This window comes from Suncus etruscus, chromosome 12 (genome assembly GCF_024139225.1).
Source record: "Suncus etruscus isolate mSunEtr1 chromosome 12, mSunEtr1.pri.cur, whole genome shotgun sequence".
Classification (NCBI taxonomy): Eukaryota; Metazoa; Chordata; class Mammalia; order Eulipotyphla; family Soricidae; genus Suncus; species Suncus etruscus.
This window is the reverse complement of record NC_064859.1, coordinates 76674479-76696131: the sequence shown is the minus strand read 5'-3', so window position 1 is coordinate 76696131 and position 21653 is coordinate 76674479. Positions and strand designations below refer to the sequence as shown.

General features: G+C 46.6%; 1 protein-coding gene across 1 annotated transcript in view; it reads right to left on the bottom strand.

The window, feature by feature from the left end:
• Window positions 1–21653, bottom strand: part of LPIN1 (lipin 1) — a 159268-nt gene that overhangs the window by 17659 nt on the left and 119956 nt on the right. Inside the window, 10 exon segments of the mRNA XM_049784553.1 lie at window positions 1927–2013; window positions 2428–2576; window positions 4032–4158; window positions 10025–10104; window positions 13643–13735; window positions 17564–17633; window positions 18762–18855; window positions 19678–19853; window positions 19855–19866; window positions 21454–21547. Of these exon segments, the coding sequence (XP_049640510.1) occupies window positions 1927–2013; window positions 2428–2576; window positions 4032–4158; window positions 10025–10104; window positions 13643–13735; window positions 17564–17633; window positions 18762–18855; window positions 19678–19853; window positions 19855–19866; window positions 21454–21547 (982 nt within the window).

The window sequence follows — 21653 nt, the reverse complement described above, 5'->3', positions numbered from 1 at the left end:
ACAGTGAATATGGTGCTTCCCTTGCAACAGCTGACCAGGGTTCGATCCTCAGAATCCCATATGGTACCCTGAGTCCACCAGGAGTGATTCCTAACTGGGAAGCCAAAAGTTACCCCTGAGCATCGTTGGGTGTTGCCCAATCCCAAAGACAAAACAAAACAAAAAACACCAGCAAGCAAAAGTGTTCATAGTGCTTCTTCCACTTCTTGTGCAGGGATGAACCAGGTGGGAGAACCTAAGAAATGAGAGACCTTGTATTTGGAGATCTTTCCAGTCTCTGTCTCTCTGTATTTTTAAAAGAATCAGGCCAGGGAGATAGTTCATGTGAGAGAGCAAGTGCATGTGGAAAAGCCCCCACCCCACCCAAGCACTTCCGGTAGAGCCCTGGTGATCCTGAGCAGCACCATGCCCAAGCAGTATGCTCCCATTAAAACCCTATACCACTAGGTGCGGTCCCTATTTAAAAAATGAAAAGCAAAATGGATCCAGAAAGAATGTACTGTGGGTAGGGCATTTGCCTTACACATGCCCCACTAGGAGTGATCACTGAGTACAGGAGCCAGTAGCCTGAGACTGCCAAAATCGCCCCTGGGCATTGCTAGAAGCAACCCTTCCACTCACCTCACCCCCAATAAAACATATTAGTCTAGAAAAATTAAGTCTAACCAATGAGTTATATGTATGGAAAATCAGTCAGAAATTCTCATCCTAACTGATTAGACCAGAAGGTTTTGTCCCAGACAACTCCATTCCAAATGGCTCAAGGTCCGAGAAGGCACTGTCCCCTCCAGCATCATCTCAGTCCCTGTCAGGAGACCAGGCACACCAGATATTTATACATGCAAAAGATTCCCTGTAGAGAAAACATGGAGTGGCCTGGAGGCTGGAAATGGTTGGGACTCCCACTCCACACTTTGTCTCTGTACCTGCATGTGTGAGCTTTGGAGCCCAGAGCTGAGCTTCCATCCTGCCATTCCCGGGGCAGAAGATCACTCTTTCCCTGGCATCTGTCCTGAGGTGGGTCATGGTGGAGAGAAGGGGGTGTCACTACTGTAGAGTAAGACTGAGTCACAGGAGAAGGGAACTATCCAAAAAAGAAAGGGAGGAACATCCGCACTCAAGGGCCAGGCCCATAAGGGTATGGCTGCCCATTAGTAGCCCTGGGAAATGGGACAAAGCACTTTAATGCTGAGTTTACTTTGTTCACCTAAAAGCAGAATGGGAACTAGCACTTCCTTTTCAGAGTAAAATTTTAAAGCAGCATACATACCTGACAAGACAGTTGTTTAAGACCCACCTTCCTAGGGGCTGTGGATGAGGCTCCAAGTGGCAGAGCACATGCCTGGCAGGTGTGAAGCCCTGAGCTGGAGTCCCAGAACTGCATGTCCCTCATTCTGAGGGTACTGCCAGATGTTGTAGCCTAGTGCCGCCCCTCCCCCCCCCACACACACACACAAAACCCTTCAAGCACCATATTTAGCCCCTAGGATCACCAGGCCTGGCACTGAAATGCTGAGCCATCTTTCTGGCCCAGGCCACCTTCATTGATTTTCAATTCACAAATATTTCTCTCCTGTCTTATGGTGCTGAATTCAAATTCATTCGAATTAAGAGTTGGTACAATTTGAGGCTGGAGGGATAGTATAGTAGGTAGAAACTTTGCCTTGCATGCAGCTGACCCAGATTTGATACTCGGCATACCATATGGGGGATCACCAGGGGTGATCCCTTAGAGAGCAAAGCCAGGAATAAATAACACCTGAGCACCATCAGGTATAGCCCCTAAACAAACAAAGTTGGCAAGATTCACCATGCACTTAAGATTGCCCACCAAAGTCCAGTGCATACACTGGGTGAAAATTCTGTAGCAGTCCATGCACCCATCGGTTACATTCCAGGAGTAGGGTCCAGGCCCTTCGTACTTACTGGCTTACTTTATGGTACAGTTTGGCAATGCCCTGGTGGGTCCAATCCTTCCCGAGGGTTGGTAAAATGTGGCCAAGAGTATCTGATCTGAAGAAAAGCAGGGATGAGAAAAAGGCAGAGCAAAAGATATGTCTTCTCACAGCAATTCATGGCACCACAAATGCCATCCCCCCAAAAAAGTATATGCAAACAAAACCCCTAATTTACTTTCTAGATAAAAAGTCCCCAAGTAAAATAATGAAATTAAAATGCTCCAAGAGGAAGATGTTAGCATGCCAAAAGGCAGCTGGATGGAATCAGGTGCCATTCCTGGCTCTAAGTCTAAGCAGAAGGCCCTACAGAAAGGTGCTGTCCTTAAATACCTGCACCAACCACAGAGGCAGGTACTGAGCCCTACAGTGGTAGATGTGGCATTCACAGGGCAGATTCCCCCACACATGATGGGCCTGCGGGCAGAATAGGCTGAGGTACCCCATGGTGGTGATGATGCAGCTGGCCTACCTGGTAATGGTGCCATCGATGTCTGAAATGACGACTTTATCATCCCAGTCCCACAGATAAATGGTGCCCTCACAGCGACATGTGCCCTGGTACTGCGTGGTGACACTGAAAATCACAGAGTTGGGGCCATTCTTCAGCTTCAAGCTTTTCTGGAAAAGACAACATACATGTCTCCTGGAGGAAGGATCAGCTGCCCATTGCTGATGGAAGAGGATTTGGGGGAAGGTGACAGTGAGGATTCTAAATCTTGGGCCATGCCCAATAGAGCTAACAGCTTATTCCTGGATCTGTACTCAAGGATTATACCCAGACATATCTGGTGCCCGGGATTGAGCTGGGACCAGCCATATATAAAACAAGTACTTTACTCACTGTCTTTCCAATCCCATAAATGAGGATTTTTGTTGTTTTTGGACTTCACCTGGCATGTCTTTAATACCATCTGTGGCTCTAGGTCCAATACAATGAATTCTTTTTCATTTGCTCTATCAGAGGGAATCATTCCTAGGTGGGAAAAGTTCTTAGGCCTGCCTGTTCAGCAGTTCACCCAGCTCTGCAAGGCATTTCATAAACCAGGGTAAAGTTGTGGAGTTTATTACTGGGGTTCAAAAATGGTAGGCAAGCTGGAAAAAATAGTTTACATTGTGCATGGTCAAGCTGGGTTCAAAAAGCATATGGTTCCCCAAGTCCCACCAGGAGTGATCTCTGAGCAGAGCCAGGAGTGGCTCCAAAAACCAAAACCAAACCAAAAATGATAGTTTAAAAACAGGCCACAATCACTGATCCACTATCAGAAATAAAGGTCTGTACCCATAAGCACATGTCTAGACTCCCCCAAATACACACACATGCAGAAAGTAAGATTTCCTATTGGGGGACTTTAATCTCAGTCAAGACTTGCAAATACATGCCTACAGGCTGCTTAACTTGGGATATGGAGACTTTACAGCTGCAGAGGAACACCTCTGGCCTCAAGCAAGAGTCTGGGCCACTCCATTACTTTCTCCCATTGAAGGCCAAGCACTTTTGAGTCTGGAACCACTTGGCACTCAGAACAAGAGCCAAAGAGCAGCTTTGCTCTCAGTCTGCTCACAAGAAAACAGGATCCAGAGAGGAAGGGTCCACTTATAGGCCTCATGAGAGAAGTCAAGGGGCTGGAGCATGTGCTTTGTAAAAATAGAAAAATCCCACCGAAATAAATGCAGACCCCATACCAAGTGTAGCACCCAAAAATAATAAACAAAAAGTAAAACCCCAAACTGGCTGGTTATTTGGGGTACTTGGTTACCCATATCTTGATTCCCTGTGCCCCCAACTTAGGAGAGGCATTTAAGCTAACAAACATCTCCCTTAAAAAACAGTCATACCCTGAAAGATTTGGGGCCATCAGTTATTGGCACCTCAGGATAAATTAGCTGTACCAGGCTGCTTCTCCCAGCACTTGAGAATAAATAGGGAGTCCCAGGGTTGCTTCCAGGTGACAAACAGGAAGAGAAGCATCAACCTCGGCAGGTGTGCACAAAAGGGACAGAGGAAAGGACCTGGAGGTAGTCAGACACCCTGGGGCCTCCACAGCCCACAACACAGTGAGGGAGAACACTCACCAGCTGCTCTGAAGTGAGCCGGAGGGTCTTTTTGTAACCGACGTTGGACAAGAGAGAGAGGTGGCTTGTGTTGGATGGCTTGGCAGCTGCATGCTCTTCATCACTGGAGGATGATTCATGCTTGATTCTGGAACACACGATGATGTAATCACCAATTAGGAAATGCATCTGAGCAGCCATTAAAAATGCATTAGCCTGGAATCAATGATGAAGTCGATGGGGTCTCCCTGAGTGCTGTCTCTCGGGTGGTCCTTTACCATATCCGTTACATCTATCAATGAACTCACGAACTCCCATTCACACAGCTCCTGCATTATTTATTCGGGGCTGCCTGTCCTCATTCAATTGCCTGTGCCCAAGTGATCAAACATTCCCCATTAAACCCGAAGGGTCCTCTTTCCCGGTAAATGAGGTCAAACTCCACCTTGCCCAAGGATGCTCACAGTCTCTTCTCTGCCCCTTTGAGGCAGGGTGTCAAGCACAAAGACCCAGAGCCTCTATATTCAAAGACACAATGCCGAGCCAGAGCAATAGTACAGCAGGTAGAGAACTTGCCTTGCCAGCAAACAATATAGTTTTAATCCTTGACATCCTAAATGATCCCCAAGGACTATCAGAACTTCCTGAGTGCAGAGCAAGAAGTTAACCCCTGAACATCACCACATGTGTCCCTCCCAAAAATGAAACAAACAAACAAAAAAAGACATAATGCCAAACAACAGGACACTCCAGAATCTGCAAGAAGGTGCCATAAAATCAAGTCGGATGCTCCAACCCTCCCCAGAACTCCTAGGCAAGAGCCCCCCAGAGCAAGGCTGCACCCTACCAGCCTAAAAGAATCTAACTCTCAGATTGTTCCTTTATCTGGGGAGCTGCAAGGTGCGGGTGGAAGCAGGTTCATTTTCTTTAAATAGATCACATAAAGCATCTCAGTAATTTGTTGTTTCCCTCTATTAAAATCCCACCATGCCATAATCACCAACCCCAGCTGTATTAACTCTGCTTCCGGAGAATGTTAACTTTAAAAACACTTTTACGGGGCTGGGCGGTGGCGCTAGAAGTAAGGTGCCTGCCTTGCCTGCGCCAGCCTTGGACGGACCGTGGTTCAATCCCCCCGCATCCCATATGGTCCCCCAAGCCAGGAGCAACTTCTGAGCGCATAGCCAGGAGTAACCCCTGAGCGTTACCGGGTGTGCCCCCCCCCACCAAAAAAAAAAAAAAAAAACACTTTTACAAGATGCTTCCTGAGTGTCAAGTAAGAAAGAAAAGGCTCCAGGCCAAACTCACACTCACACAACCCGTTATGCGCAGTTAGATGCAGTTGACATGCATGCTGCTTTCCTTTTCCACCCAATATGTTTTTGTGGAAGTTCCATGGCTTCGAATAATGCTAATGGGATTGTTTTTAGGCTTGCAAGGTCTCGTCACCCTCCACCACTGTCCTGAGGTTTCTACTTTCACTGGGCAATGCTGGTTCCCTTGATGGTTTCATTCTACTCCATGTATAAGCTAGACCATTCACTATTTGTCTTTCTCCTTGTGGACATTCTGCTTTTCTTTTAACCTCCTTAAGTTTTGTGCCTGCGCTTGAGTCCACTGGATCTTCCTACCTTCACTGTCTCCAACCCCCACTTCCCAGCTCTCAGAAGGTGGTCAGGTCTGTCCCAGGCAACATTCTGCTTTCTGCACTAATATGGGGCCCCTGCAGCAGCCCAGTGCTGCTGGAGAATGCTGTAACAAGGGCAGGGCTGCACTGGACACACCATCCACCATCCACTACCTATTATGGGGATACCTGACTCATCTAGAACAAGCAGCTTTTCTCTAAGCACCTACTTCCTGGGTCCCAGGAGAGGGACTTATAGGACCTCATTCAATCAATCCACACTGGCATCGCCAGGCCTTTTCCTGCCAGTTACAACAAAAGGACACGGGACTCTGGGCCATGACCTAGAGGGAGGAGCATTGTACAGGGGCAGGCTATGTATCCAGTTGTGGGCAGGAATCCACACACATAGTGGCAGTCAGGAGGAGATGGCACAACAGACAGAACTAGAGAAATTCGGGTTTGAATCCAGTAGAAACAACTTTAGACTGTTCCTGTGGACAAATCACTTCTTTAAAATCTCTTTGTATAAAAATGCAGAAGAGACTGCATCCACATTATAAGAAAAATATCAAGTATAGGCAGGGGTTGATGTGACTAGAGAAAAGGACCTGAGTGGGAGCCAGGAATCCCAGTAGGTTTTATTAGTTCAGGAATTCCTCCCTCAGCCCAAGTCGCTCATACATAAAAGGATAAGCTCCAGCAAAAGTATGTCCTAGCACCAAGGATTGACTCAGCTATGGAGCACATGCCTCCACAATGTGAGGTGCATGGATCCTAAAGCATGGTGCTGATTCTTCACAAGTCAGCCAAGGCCTGGAGCCTTTCCAGCCTGAGTGGCCCCCAAATGGGAATGTGGAAGACAAGGCTAGGGGCCCTTCACAAATCCCAGAATGTTTATGATCCAACCAGACAGTGTGGAGTGAAACGAGATCCAAATGCAAAGGAAAGGTCTGAGTGACAACAGATTGATGTGTGGCTTGGCTGGTGGGCTGTGGAAGCTAGGCGGGATAGCCATTTCCATCTGCTGCTGCCCTTTTTTTGTTTTACTTTTTTATTGGATATTTTGGTTCGGAGGCCACAACCAACATTGCTCAGAGGTTACTTCCAGCTTGCTGTTCAGAGTCCAATCCTACGAGTGCTCAATGAAGCATAGTGTCAGTGCCTTCCGTGTGCAAAGCATGTACTCCCACTTGTCAAACTCTCTCCAGCCCCTATCTTCTGCTTTCAGCATTGCAAACATGCATGTGAAAATACACACACACACACACACACACACACACACACACACACACATGCGTATCTCTGCAGTATTTCATGTTTGAGGGAGGCCAGAAAGCTAAGCACGGAGGCAAAACGAAAATGGGAGTTGTTCCAGCTCAGAAGTCCTCCACTGTCCCCTGTGGGGTATCTCCTACCCCCGCCGAGCTTCCTACCCTATTTGTACAAAGCCCATTTAACACTGCTCACTTCCCAGCATCTGCAAAAAGGAACCAAACAAAGAGGCTGGTCTCATTTGAAAGTCTGCGCTGTGACGCATAGCTGCGAACAACATGGAAGTTAGCGCCAGTCACAGTGTACACGTTTCAAATGGTGTTTTAATGATTTGTGTGGTGACAAGCTGTTTGCTCAATTATGAGCCTGCGGGACTGTTCTGTCAATCAAGTGTGTCAATTAGGAAAGCACTCCGACACCTTTTTTTTTCTTCTCCAGGCAACAGCGCAACTCTCATTAGGAGACCCACAGTCTTAAGACGCCAGCAAACATGGAAAGATTTGCATTTCTATAAAAAAAAGATTTTCAAAACCATTTTCACAATCTCACTTCATTAAAAGCTTTCAGCATCTCGCTTCCTTATTTCTAAGGTCAAGTCTTTGACTTTTGTTTTCCAGGTCAAATAAGAAAGCATGGAAGCATGACTAATGCAGAGGCAGCCACGGGCCAGTCACACACACAGCTGTGAATGGGGAAAGGGCCTCTATAGTGTACATCACAAATGGAGTGCACCAAGGTAAGTAAGTCTGAGATGGCTCTAGCTTACCCTGCACTCAATGGCAGTGTCCCGGAAGGTAAGAATTGTCTTCCAGGCCAACCCTATGGTCCTGTTTTCTAGACAGCAGAATAATACAAGTAGGAATGCCAGAGTATTTGTAACCCATCCCCTGCTCAGTGTCTGCTCTGAGTTCTGTCCCCATGCTGGCCTTAACAAGCCATCTCATCTCCCACAGAGACAGCACTGGCAGGTAGCAGCAGGATTCAGCAGGTGGTCTGTCTCAGGTCATTTGAAGCATCTGAACCTGCCCAGCCACAATGGGTCAGAATATCCTCCAACTGGTTCCATGCAAACAAAGGGTAACAGAAATGCCCATGGCTCAGGGCTGACCTTCTTTCTCCCAAAGACAGCTGCAGTGAGGGTTGGTTAAATGGACTACAGACTGTAGTCCTTCTCATTCCCCTATGGAAGGAAGAGATGATGCAGCCAATGGACTCTCAAAGGTTACACAGAGTCCCCACTCTCACAGATGTGCAGAAATTACTACTGGAATGCAGCAGGGTTTTCAAGAAAGAATCTCAGGAGAGCTGGAGTGCAGATGAAATAAGACAGGTGGCAGCTCTGTTCCTGCCCCCTGTTCAAACTCCCCTGAGCTTCCTGGATTCCCAATCCAGGTCCTTACACCTGCTCTTTGAAGCTTATCATGAGGCATCAACAACCAGCGATTGAGACACCATGGGCTCTCTCTGGCCACCTCTGCTCTTTTCTCCAGAGAGATTCTCGGATTCTGACAAGCATGCTGGCCTCTCCCTTCCAAGCACACTTCAAAGCCAGAACTCCAGTGGGGAGGGTGTGCACAGTACCCTGCACCCACAGCATGGTCAGAAACTGAGCATGTAGAAGACAAAGGAACCACAAATTATCCACCCAGCTTCCTCTCACAGAGGTCAGCAGGGTTTGGGTGACATATGGCTGTGTGGTAACACCACCCAGAAGATGTAGAAATGGTGTCCCCAACATCATCCCAGCTGTCCAAGCCATTCAGAATGGCAGTTCCATCCTCAAGGGCACTCCTCCCCACTTCCATGCTCTTCCCACAGAGACTTAAACACACACACACACACACACACACACACACACACGCATGCACGCACACACACACACACACACACTCACAGCAGTAGCCCACCTACCCTCTACAAGGGTTTCTGTTTCTAGAAACAAAAAAAGACCTTAAGATACAGAGCTGCGACCAGGAATCTAAAAGCCTGAAACATAAATGCATGTTTCATGAAGACATGCTTACACTAGAAAAAAATTTCAGCGGCTGAAATACAAGTCCAATGATGCACTTCTTTTCAAAAAAAAAAAAGAAAGCTTTGCTGTGAGTTGCTGGTTGGCCTGACCTCCAAAGCTATGATTTAACGGTGAAAGTGTTAGCACCTCTGTCTTCTAAGAAAAAATGGCACCAGGATGGAGGTGCGATGGTGTATAAAAGGTGCTGCATTAGTGAGACATTAGTACATTCAGTGACACAGTTAGTGTCAAAGTGTAGTAGTGACAACCAGATTAGTGGGTGTTTCTTTAAAACAGAAACCTTCAACCCCCATACAGAAATGTCAACCTGGAGAAAAAGCACTACAAGTATTCATTGGTAGTATTTAAACCTAGTTTCTCTTATGTCATAATAATGTGAATACTTGGGAAGAGTGTTGACTGAAATTCCAGTAAGTAGTCAAACTACAGAAAAAGGCAAGTTCCTTCAGAAGGCAAAGTTCTGTCCCATCACTGCTGAGTTTGTGAAGCAAACGGACACTGATATACATACTTTTCACCAACCAACAGCATGAACATCAATACTATTTATTACTATTATTATTATAATGTTGTTATCATTATCAATCATTATTACAACAACTGCAAGAATGATTTGTAAGAACAGCACTATGAGGCAAGCTCCACCTTATGCAAATGCCCTGGAGTTGAATGGCATGCACTTATCAGAGCCACCACACACTTAGGCTGTGGAGGAAAGCTGATGGGGACCCTCCAGCGCTGTCAGTTGAAACCTCTGAATAGTGCATGAGGCTATCACCATCACTACCACCACCACTGCTTCCCTATGTGGGGGCTGCCTCAGGAGCCAGGAGACACACTCCAGCCCCATCACCTTCACATAAGCCTGTGTTCATGTAGCATATAAGGTAAACCAAGCAGCTATTGCCTCTGTGGGCTGAATGGACCCCAATTGAAGCCCATAGCTTCAGGCCCAAGAGTCAACACCAGAGCATATCTGACACCTGGGTCCCCTGGGTACAAGGCCTGTGCTATGTGGGGCACCCCGCAGCAGGCCACATACCCCCCCCCCCCCCCGAGATGATGCATGCACTGTACCTGGTCGCCAAGCCAAGCTGCGTGAGCTGTTCCCCGTTACTTCTACTTGTCCCGGCCAGGCCCTGCTCGGGTTTACTCTCCTGGAAAAGAAGAGGTGAGGGTGTCACCAGAAGACCAAAGAGAAAGGTTGTCCGAGGAAGGGGTTCTGAGGCCCAGAGTAAGAGGCCCTCTCTCCTGACCAGGGAAGGCAGGTCCTCACCACCCTTTGCTCAGACACACACATGAAGCTGAGTCACAAATTTGAAAGAAATGAATCTGTTTTTCCTTAAGTGTTTGTGGCAGCAAACCAAATTCCATCATCAGTGTAGCTTATGCAAATGCTTTATCAGTACTGCCTGAATACCCGAGGGCTTTCAAATATTTTTTTAATTGCTGATAGAAATGCTTGAAAATATTTTCATACCATATTTTGCTTGGGGATAAAAAATGTGGATGTCTTCTCTTTTCAATACCGCACATTCATAATAAAAAACTTTGCTCCTTTGATGTATAGAGAGAGCCTTGCAATTCTAAGAGACTCAGAGCCCAAGAACCCAGGACAAATCAGACACACACACACACACACACACACACACACACTCCAACCTGTGTCCAGGACAAATCACACACACACACACACACACACACACACACACACACTCACTCTCCAACCTGTGTCCTTGCCTGTGAAGTGGGGGCATGACTTGCACTGCCTTGGTCCTTCTGAATTTTCAGAAACAGACTGGACAGAGCTGGTGATGAGATGGGTAGGGGCCCCCAAGTAGCCCCAGCCCTCATCATACATCACCAGGAGGACCAGACAGCACTTAAAGCATTTCCACAAAGTTCCATTTTGTGTGGTCATCAGTGAGCTCGGCCAAAGACCCCACCACAGTACATGTGTGGCTCCTAAAGAAAATGAGCCATGGAGACCCATCATCTGGCAGGGACCACCTCACACATGATGAGCATGTGACACTAACACTTTTTCCAATGTTCCTTGGCTTCTTATAAGCACACAAGTAATCGACCTGATGTGGCAATGAAACAAGTGAGTTAGCCACTGTGTTTCTAAGGAGCTCAGAAATATGTATCTGATTTCAGTTTTTGTAGGAAAATTTTCACTCCCTGACTCTTCCTTAGTTCATGCTGCTATCCGCCACCCAGTTCCAACTGGTAGAACCTGGATACTTGACTTGAGTATCCTCAAGGTCTTATGCCTTAACTTCCTAAACATCTATTCTCTTATAGGGGAAATGATAGGACTTAAGTCTTCTAAAGTCAAGCATCTATGTTTGCTCTAACTTGTTTATACCCTTTGGAGATACTAGGACACTGAGTAAAACTCAGGTGTGGGGGAGCTGTGGAGCTAATCCAGGGACTGATATGTGCCTTGTTTTATATTCGCACTGGGCTTGCATCCCCAGTACCACAATGTCTCCTCTACAAATTACAAAGCCCAGGCATTGCATGGTCAGGTCTTGGCACTGAATTGACAGTCTGGTTTGTGGGAGGAGGTTCTTTCCCTCTTAAAATAACCAACTTAACTTTTTTCCCTGGGTTTTTTTCATATGATCACCAGGAAGGAATAAATCTGACTGAAACACCCTCTCAACCCTCCACCCAACTGGGTCGAACAAGGGCACCTGAAAAAACATGAAAGAACTCAAAGACCATTTGGGATCTGCAGGGAACTGAGAATTACAATGTCTAGAAAAGAAAAGCTCATAGGCAAGGCCATGAGAGCAGTGAACAGCAGCTAAATAGACTCACCTGCCAAAAAAGGGCCATGTGAGATACCAGTTAATAAGGTGGAGGGAGGGAGATGCACACCAAGTCCTAGAGACCACGCTAAAGATGCTGGTCTTCACTCTCAGGGCCCTGGAAGCCCCCTAAAAGGGTGAAGCAGGGAGTCGTCAAATTGAGCTGATATTCTAATCTAAACAGACCCATGCAGGGCGGTGCAGAGAGGGAAGAAAAGGAGGCAGTAAAGACTATACCCAAACAATGAGTAGTGGGGAAAAGGACGTGTCTATCCCATGGACAAGCACAGCAACTGATCCAAGCCAAGAAAGGCAGAACTCACAGGAAGACCCAGGGTTCCTCCTGAGAGTAAAATGAGTGGAAGTAACCAGGAGGAGCAGCCTATCTACCTACCCTCCAACAAACCTGTCTACTTTCCTACTTACTTACTTACTAAACTAACATACATACCTACCAGCATAAATACCTCTCTATTTACCTATATGCTTGCCTAAATACATACATACCTATCTACACACATATCTACATACATACATGCATGCATGCATGCATACATACCTAACTACCTTCCTACCTTCCTTCCTTCCTGACGAACTTACTGACCAACTCTCTGACACAGGAGCCTGCAGCCCAAAAGCATGCCTGGTTCAAAACAAAAGGGCAGGACCAAGAGGACAGGGGTGGGGTCAAAGTTAAGAGACAGCTCAGCCACTATCCTTAGCACCCCTTAATGGGTCGGAGCTAGAGTAAGAACAGCCCAATGAAGAAAGCCAAGGGGCCACAGTAGCTGGAAAGTCATGCCAAGAAAATACTTTGAGAACTAGATTAGGAGGTGGGCCAAGACCTGGAGGGGATACAAATATATACCTATTGGCCTTTCCAGGAATGGCAAGCAAAGTCTTGTGTATTTACATGTATTTAATCTTATCATAGTGATAGAATTGCTGAGAATGAGCTTGCTACTCTATGCGTACCTCATTGAAACTGTCTTCATGAACAGTAAGGAAATACTTAACTTAAAAAAAATTTCCCTCTTTATTCTCTCACCCATTGTGTCTAGTGTCTTGAATCTCTCTCTCTCTCACCTGCACCCTCTCATTTCTATTTCTTAAATAAAACTGTTTTACTCCATTAAATAATCATAATACAGCTTGAGAAACAGTACAGTGAGTAAGGAACTGCCTTGTATGTGGCCAACCGCAGTTCTATCCCCAGAATAACATGGTACTAAGTGACATTGAGGCAATCCATGCAGAGAGTTGGGAGCAGCCCCCAACCACTGCCGGGTATGGGCCCTAAACCAACAACAACCCCATCAACACCTCCTACTAATAACAACACCCAGAGGAATAGTGCATGGCCAGTTCGGCTCAGAGCGTCTGTCTGCCTTGCAACCCTGCAAAGCACATATAATGAGTTCAAATCTCCCATGTTCCACAGGGCCAAGCATGATCCAGGGAGCACTGTGGTTTGAACCTGGCAACCCTGTTCTCTGTGACCTCACAAGCAAACAACAACATTAATCACTTTAAAAATTAATCATTAATGATTATCTATCAGGCTTTGGGTGGGGTGAGTGGAAAAAATGAAGAATGTTCCAGAAGGGGCATGATCTGATTGCGCTCGACATACTGAAAGGTCAAAGCCAGGAAGCAACCCCCTTCCCAAACCTCTAAGGGGCCCCTGTTCTGAGCAGCCTCCTCTACTCTCTCCTCTACTGAGCACAGAGCTGGCTTCCAAACACTCAGGACAATGGCTCACACTGCATTTCCTGATGTGAAGAGCAGGAAAACAAGCTCCTTTGTATAAACCCCAAATGTACCAAATGTGTGGCACTTCCCTCACTGCGGAGGTCATGTGAGTTTTCAGACTTACCTCTTTGATTGTGCTGTTTCTTCCCCTCCATGAGAACCACCATCTTCCTCCCTTTTTGGGCATCTTATCCCTCATGATAGATTCCACAGTAGCCTGTTTTAAATGGATGGTAACATAAATAATGGAACCAAAAAAAAGGTCAACTTAGCACATTCAAAACTGAAAGAAGCACACAGACAGATGAGAGGCAAAAAATTAAAAAAAAAAATTTAAAAAGCAGCGGGAAAGCACAACATACTATTTGTGAACTAAAAATTTTCGAGAAGCAAAACCTAATGGCGTCCAAAATGACATGAAGATAACTTAAGCATGAAGACTTAAGAAGGTGTCAAAGGAATAAACAAATGCCAAATAAAAACAACACAACAACAACAACAAAAGAAAGAAAAAAAGCATGGAGAATCATTAGTGATTAGTAAGACCTGAAGTTTTCAAATTAAAATGGCTTGCTGGTTAAGGTATTGTTATTCTCAATATGATGACTATAAAATAAAAAAAGCAAAATAATTAACATGGAAAACTACTCTTAAACCAAGGAGAAAATGCACATTATCTTTTTAGTAAATTTCCAAATGCTGACAAACCGGACCTTACTTGATATATCTGATTTAAGATCACAAATATTAGAAAGAAAATTCCGGGGCCGAAGAGATAGCATGGAGGTAAGGCATTTGCCTTGCATGCAGAAGGACGGGGGTTCGAATCCCGGCATTCCAAATGGTCCCCCGTGCCTGCCAGGGGCGATTTCTGAGCATAGAGCCACACTGCCGGGTGTGACCCAAAAACAAAAAAAAAAGAAAAGAAAGAAAGAAAATTCCACAGTCTCACCTCAAATGAATGAATATACAGCAAATACCTATCAATACATTTTAAAGTGTTTCCAAAGAAGGCCTTTCCCTTACTAATGTCAGTACCATGGTATTTTCTGTTTTCCCTTTCTTGACTCTTTAGCTACATCACAGCTGACCTCTCAGCTGGAAATGAAAAAAGACCTAATTCTCTAACCAAATTGGTGCATGTAAGCAGATGCAAACAAACCTCATATTTAGCCTGAAAGGTGCTACCTTTTATCATTTAACAACCTATCGACCTCCTGAAACAAGAAACATGGATCCACAACAGTGTAAGGAGGATGATCCACACAAGTACCCTTACTTGGTTGCTCCCAAATTTATCTAGACTAACAAAAATACAACTGAAAGAGGAGGAAAAAAATCTAACAGATATTTTCAGAACTATACAAACTGATTCTAAAATTGCAGTCGAGAATAAATAAAAACTAACCAAGAACAGTCTCAAATGAAGACACAAGCCAGGCAAGAGTGACAGTATCAGAATGAAGGCTCCTCTGCATGCAGATGACCCCTATTCAATCCCCAATGCTACATGATCCTAAGCACTGCCAGAAGAAACCCACAAGCGCCAAACCTAGGTGAACCCCTGAGCATCACCACCAGGTAGAGCCCAATTTTCCTCCCAATGCCACAAGCCCTATTATCTGTGTACTACATACACATATAAAATGTATTTAAAAGTTACACTACCCTAGGGGCCAGAGCAGTGGCTCAAGCAGTAAGGCATCTGCCTTGCCCATGCTAGCCTAGAACGGACCATGTTTCAATCCCCCAGCATTCCATATGGTCCCCCAAGCCAGGAGCAATTTCTTAGTGCATAGCCAGGAGTAACCCCTAAGCGTCATCAGGTGTGGCCCAAAAACCAAAAAAAAAAAAAAAAAAAAGTTATAATATCCCAGGTCAATGCCGGTGTGGTCCCAACCCCCCAAAAAATAAAATAATATAAAATAAAAGTTATGGTAGGCAAAACAAATTCAGTGCTGATACATTAAAAAAAATTAACATCCAGAGTAAATCCAAATTCACAGAGAAATGTAACCAAGGATAAAGTCATTAACTGCCTCGTCCCTGTGAGTACTGGGGTTTGAGCAAGGAAGCTACACAATGACTTGGCAGATGCCCCCCTCAGTTAAGTCTCCTCCTTCTTTTCTTGCCAACAGATTCAAAACTCTTCTTCAAGAACCAAGCTGTGGGGCCGGTGAGGTGGCGCTAGAGGTAAGGTGTCTGCCTTGCAAGCACTAGCCAAGGAAGGACCTCGATTCGATTCCCCGGCGTCCCATATGGTCCCCCCAAGCCAGGGGCGATCTCTGAGCGCTTAGCCAGGAGTAACCCCTGAGCATCAAACAGGTGTGCCCCCCCCCCCCAAAAAAAAGAACCAAGCTGTGAAGGGCTCTGGGAATACTGGAGATGAACCTTGAATTGTCTATACCACCAACCACCATTCATAATCTGTAGGTCCATTGTTCTGGCCACAACTGGTTTGTGATTATGTAGCATATTGTGGCCAATGGAATATGAGGAACCAGCAGAAATAATGTGCAGATCTTATGATGGCAAAGCCAAGAAGTCCCTAAGAAGCTGAGCCCACCTGATTGAGCATCAAACAACCACCTTGAAGACTATTAGGGAAGTAAACAAAGCCCTGCAATTTTAGCTACTCTGGTCATTCTTTGTCCTGCAACCAAACATTCTGTTGCTCTAGCAATTAGCAGAGAAACATTGATTTGGTTCCTAAACCTCATGGCACTCACTATTCTCAATACAAAACCCAGATGAAGCTAAGAAAACTCTCGAAGAAGAAAAGGAAGCATATTTTCATAAACTTTGAGAATGAGAATTACAAGACATTTTAAAACCCAATAGCCACAAAGGTTAAGACTGGCCGACTCCACATTATAAGCAAAGATTCCAAATTAGATAAACAGAGACCAAAATTACTAACTCTATCAAAAGACTTAGAACATCCATCACAAAGACAGGCTTATCTACGATTAGAAGTATGCATGTAGCTTTTTCAGAACATTGAAATCTTCATTCTATTCTCATTGCAGTTGGTCTTTTCATCTCAGTTTGTTAAGAGCTAAGACATGCAACATGGAAATTTGTCCAAGGTCATGCATGGAATGAGGGCATGGCAGGGATAAACACACACAGACACATACATACACACACACATACACACACACACACACACACACACACACACACACACACACACACGCACGCGCGGGGCCAGAGCAATATACAGCAGTAGGGCATTTGCCTTGCATGTGGCTGATCCAAGGACAGACCTGGGATTGATCCTCGACATCTCATATGGTCCCCCAAGCCAGGAGCAATTTCTGAGCTCATAACCAGGAGTAACCCCTGAGAATCACCGGGTATGGCCCAAAAAACAAAAAAAAAAAAAACAAAAAAACCCATACAAGAAAATATACTCTTAGTCTAGTGCAGAGAACTTACAAAATGCCACCAAAAATATGGCCACAGGGGGCCGGAGTGGTGGCGCAAGTGGTAAGGCGTCTGCCTTGCCCATGCTAGCCTAGGACAGGACGGACCGAGGTTCGATGCCCTGGTGTCTCATGTGGTCCCCCAAGCCAGGAGCAATGTCTGAGGGCATAGCCAGGAGAAATCCCTGAGAGTTACCAGGTCTGGCCCAAAACCAAAATAAATAAGACCACAAGTCCCAGATTCAATATAAAAACACTCACATGTACACACACATACACATCAACATACATACATACACACACGTGTACAGGCATACACATATGTACAAACAGTCTAGGGAGGTTGAGAGGAGCACAGAGGCTGGGACAATAGAGACACCCAAGGATCTCAGCTGACAGAACAGTTGACTCCATCATTAGAGGAGCCCAAAAAACTGGCCTAATGGAGACAAGTTCCCATGCTGCCTCCCTCCTCATCATCTCCTCAGTCCCAGTCAAGCATCAGGTCTGTGTGTATGTTATATGTGGAGGAGTGTTCCAGAGAGCACACCTATGCAAGAGAAGTTTAACCTTACACACACACAGGCTGCCCCTTCATCTCTTATGTTAAAGCTCACCTTTGGCAGAGGCTTCTGGAAGGCCTGCATAGCCAGAAGCAGAGGTGCTGCTGTGGTCCAGTTGTAGTACCTAAGAGGAATCAACCGAGAGACATCAGGAAGGCAAGTTTGTAGGGAAGAATTTGTCTCCTGTCATGAGAGGGGCTATGGAAAGTTCTAGAACTCCAGATGGGTCCTTCAAGAGCCCCGATACTAGGGGCCGGGCGGTGGCGCTAAGGGTAAGGTGCCTGCCTTGCCTGCGCTAGCCTTGGACGGACCGCAGTTCGATCCCCCGGTGTCCCATATGGTCCCCCAAGCCAGGAGCAACTTCTGAGCACATAGCCAGGAGTAACCCCTGAGCGTTACCGGGTGTGGCCCAAAAACCAAAAAAAAAAAAAAAAAAAAAAAGAGCCCCGATACTATTACCAACTCCCCAGCCCTCCTTGCTATGCCCCACACCACCTGGAGGTAGAAATGAGGCAGATAAATCAGGGACATCCCAAGCTCACAGGAACCTAAGGCAATTCTCGCCTCACTTCCAAGAGAATGTTCCACATCAGTTCGTGCTGCTCACTTCCTCTCAGGGAGAAAAATCTGTCCACCTCTCACAGCAGCACCTGTACTTTCTCACCCTTGACCTCAGACTACAAAGCTTTTGAGGGGCAGATGCGAAAATACTCCATTACCCTTGTCAGCACAGAGAGGCTATACAGCCTCGACATATTCAGTGACAGAATCTCATGTATGAACTTCAAAATCCACAAATCAGAGGGATAATACAGATAATACAGTGTTTGCCTCAATTCCCGGCACCACATTTGGTCCCAAAGGACCACAAGGGTCCTTATAATCCCTAAACATAAAAAAAGGAACCCAAAAAACAATTCCTAAGGAGAAAGAGAAATAGTACAGTGCCTTGCATATGGGTGACCTGGGTTCTATACCCAACATCCCATACGGACCCTGAGCACCAACAGGATTGATTCCTAAGTGCAGAGCCAGGAGTAACTCCTAAGCATCTCCAGATGAAGCAAAAAAATTCCTAAAATCTCTAAGTCAGCCCAAAACATCAACTAAAGAGCCACACAAGTAGTCCTGGCAAGAGAATGAATTTTAACCAAGACTGTTTATTTCTCAGACCATCATCTCAACTCTGTCAGATTTCAAAACCTCAAACAGTATCACTTTATGGAAAAAAGGACCATGGAGATAAACTTACTTATTCCCAATCTTCACCACCAGATTGGGGTCATCGATGAGGGCTGGGTTCTCCACAAACTGTTGATAGGACACAGCCTGCTCCAGGAACACATCTGGGAAAGTGGGAAGAAAGGACAGGAGAGAAAGCAGATTCTAAAACGCAGCCTCGTGCTTCACTTTTACACACTACTTATCAGCTAATGGTGATGCCAGGATCTGAACAGTGAGGCTGGCAGTGAAAGGGTCGGTCCAGAAGGGCTGCCTGAAGGGGGGCAGTCCATTAAGCAACGATGCTTCAATATATAATCAAAAATCAACTAGCCAGCCCCAGTCTTTATGTATGACAAGGAAAACTTTCAGGGCCTTGAAGGAATTGCAGGATGGGAAAGGGGGCCTCAGAAGGCATTCCAAAGAGGGATGGAAGAAAAACTGGGGACCTCAAGAGTGTCAGAAGAAGTGCATGACCCCACCCCATTCCCCCGCTACAATCAATACAGACCAAGCAGGAGCAGCTGGGGGCTAGAGTGTCCAGGAAATTATCAGCAAAGAACAAAGGACAGCACTATGCTTGACCTGAGGTCAGCTCTACATAAGGGTCAAGCACAGAGCAGATGCTCCGGATTTACTGCAGGCCTCAGATGAGCCTCATAGCATCCTCCACCTCCTGCTCCAGGAAGCCAGCACCGCACACAATGAATGCTAAAGTACTGGCATGACCCCTAGTGGTAGTTCCTGGCTTCAGGGCGGTATGGGGCAAAGGAAAGATGATGAGGCTCAGCGGGGAGCCCATGGCCTGATTGTGCCTGCAGCCATCCGTGGCCTGCTGTCCCCTGTGCAAGCCAGCAACAAGGAGTGTGCAAAAGAAATGACAGATGAACCAGGGCCCCTGCGTGCATTCTGGGGGACGGCCAGCAGAGGGCGCGCGGGGCTCGCACCTTTGGTGATCTCTCGGTGGTCGCTGAGACCCCCACAAAGGGAGATGGCGATTGATGGCAGGTCCCGCAGGCCATCGGATGTGCTTTCCACGCCACTGTCCATGCCAGAACTGCCCACGGACTGCGGGGACTGGTTGGCCGACCTGGCTCCGTTGTCGTTGGCCTGTTTTGCCATCCGGAGGATCCCCACTAAAAAGGGACAGAGGGAAAGAGCTTCTGAGGACCCAGTGACACTGTCAAGTCCCTCTAGGTAACAGGGTTTTAGGCCAGATTTTCCCTTATTGTGGGGCCAAGTCCACCTTAGAAACACACCTTAGAAAAGTGCCCCCCATAGAGGCAGGCTGGTGAGCAGGAGGGAAGAAGCATTGGTAGAGGGACGGATGTCCCAACTTTGTATACCTGATACTCAATAGCCTGATACTAATGAATAGCTTTTTTAACTTTTAATTTAATTTTTAAAAAAGAAAAAGAAAAGAAGTTCCTCGCTGTAGGCTCCAGGTTTGTATAATGAGTTACCCTTGATACAAATCAATGTGATGGGGTCTTTTGTGGAGTCATGATAAGCACAAATGAAGAAAGGAAAGAATAGAAAAGAACTGGGAGGGAGGGAGGGAGGGAGGGAGGGAGGGAGGGAGGAGGGAGGGAGGGAGGGAGGGAGGGAGGGAGGGAGGAAGGAAGGAGGGAGGGAGGGAGGGAGGGAGGGAGGGAGAGGAAGGAAGGAAGGAAGGAAGGAAGGAAGGAAGGAAGGAAGGAAGGAAGGAAGGAAGGAAGGAAGGAAGGAAGGAAGGAAGGAAGGAAGGAAGGAAGGAAGGAAGGAAGGAAGGAAGGAAGGAAGGAAGGAAGGAAGGGAACGAAGGAAGGAAGAGAACGAAGGAAGGAAGAGAACGAAGGAAGAGAAGGAGGGAGGGAGGGAGGAAGGAAGGAGGGAAGGAGGGAGGGAAGGAAGGAAGGAGGGAAGGAAGGGAGGGAGGGAGGGAGGGAGGGAGGGAGGGAGGGAGGGAGGGAGGGAGGGAGGGGGGAGGGAGGAAGGAAGGAAGGAAGGGAGGAAGGGAGGGAAGAAGGGAGGGCTAAAAATAAACCTTAGAATCCAAGCTGGACTGATAGCATAGTGGGTAGGACATTTGCCTTGCACGTGGCCATACCCTGAGCCTGCCAGGAGTGATTCCTGAATGCAGAGCTAGTGTGTAGCCCCCCCCCAAAATAATAATAATAATTAAAAAAAAATGAACGGGGCTGGTGAGATAGCCTTGCATGCAGAAGGACATTGGTTCGAATCCCAGCATCCATCCTATATGGTCCCCCGAGCCTGCCAGGAGTGATTTCTGAGCATAGAGCCAGGAGTAACCCCTGAGCACCGCCACTGGTATGACCCAAAAATCAAAAAAAAAAAAAAAAAAAAAGAACAACCCTTAGAATCTTCCTGGGCTACAGCAATAGTATGGTGGATAGGGTGCATAAGGCCAACTGGGGTTGGTCTCCACTTGCCTGCTTCCCCTCCAAAGGCTCCCCCAAATAGATTCAGAACTGAAGGTGGGTCCCCCATCCCCACCTCTGCTAGAGAGGGAGAGGGTGGCCGAGTGTACCATGGTCTGTCTGCTTGGGAAATCCACCCTTGAGCCCACTCCACAGGATTCACACAGAGAGGTACAAGGGAGCCCAATCTATTCTGGACATAGTCAAGCATGAGCCCCTCATAGGTCATGGAGAAGCACCCACAAAAACTAACATGGAGCCAAGGGAAACAACAAAACAGAATCACCAAAAGCAAAATAGTACTTTTTGGGAAAGTAGAGGGCGGCCACTTCCGGGTCCATGTCGCTGAGGTCGTCCAGATAGACACCGTCGGCACCCAGGTGTCGGCTCCGTTTGTCTGCCAGAAAAAGGGGGTGGAGAGTTAGAAACCCACCTTTGGGGGGCCGGGCAGTGGCGCTAAAGGTAAGGTGCTTGCCTTGCCTGCGCTAGCCTTGGACGGACTG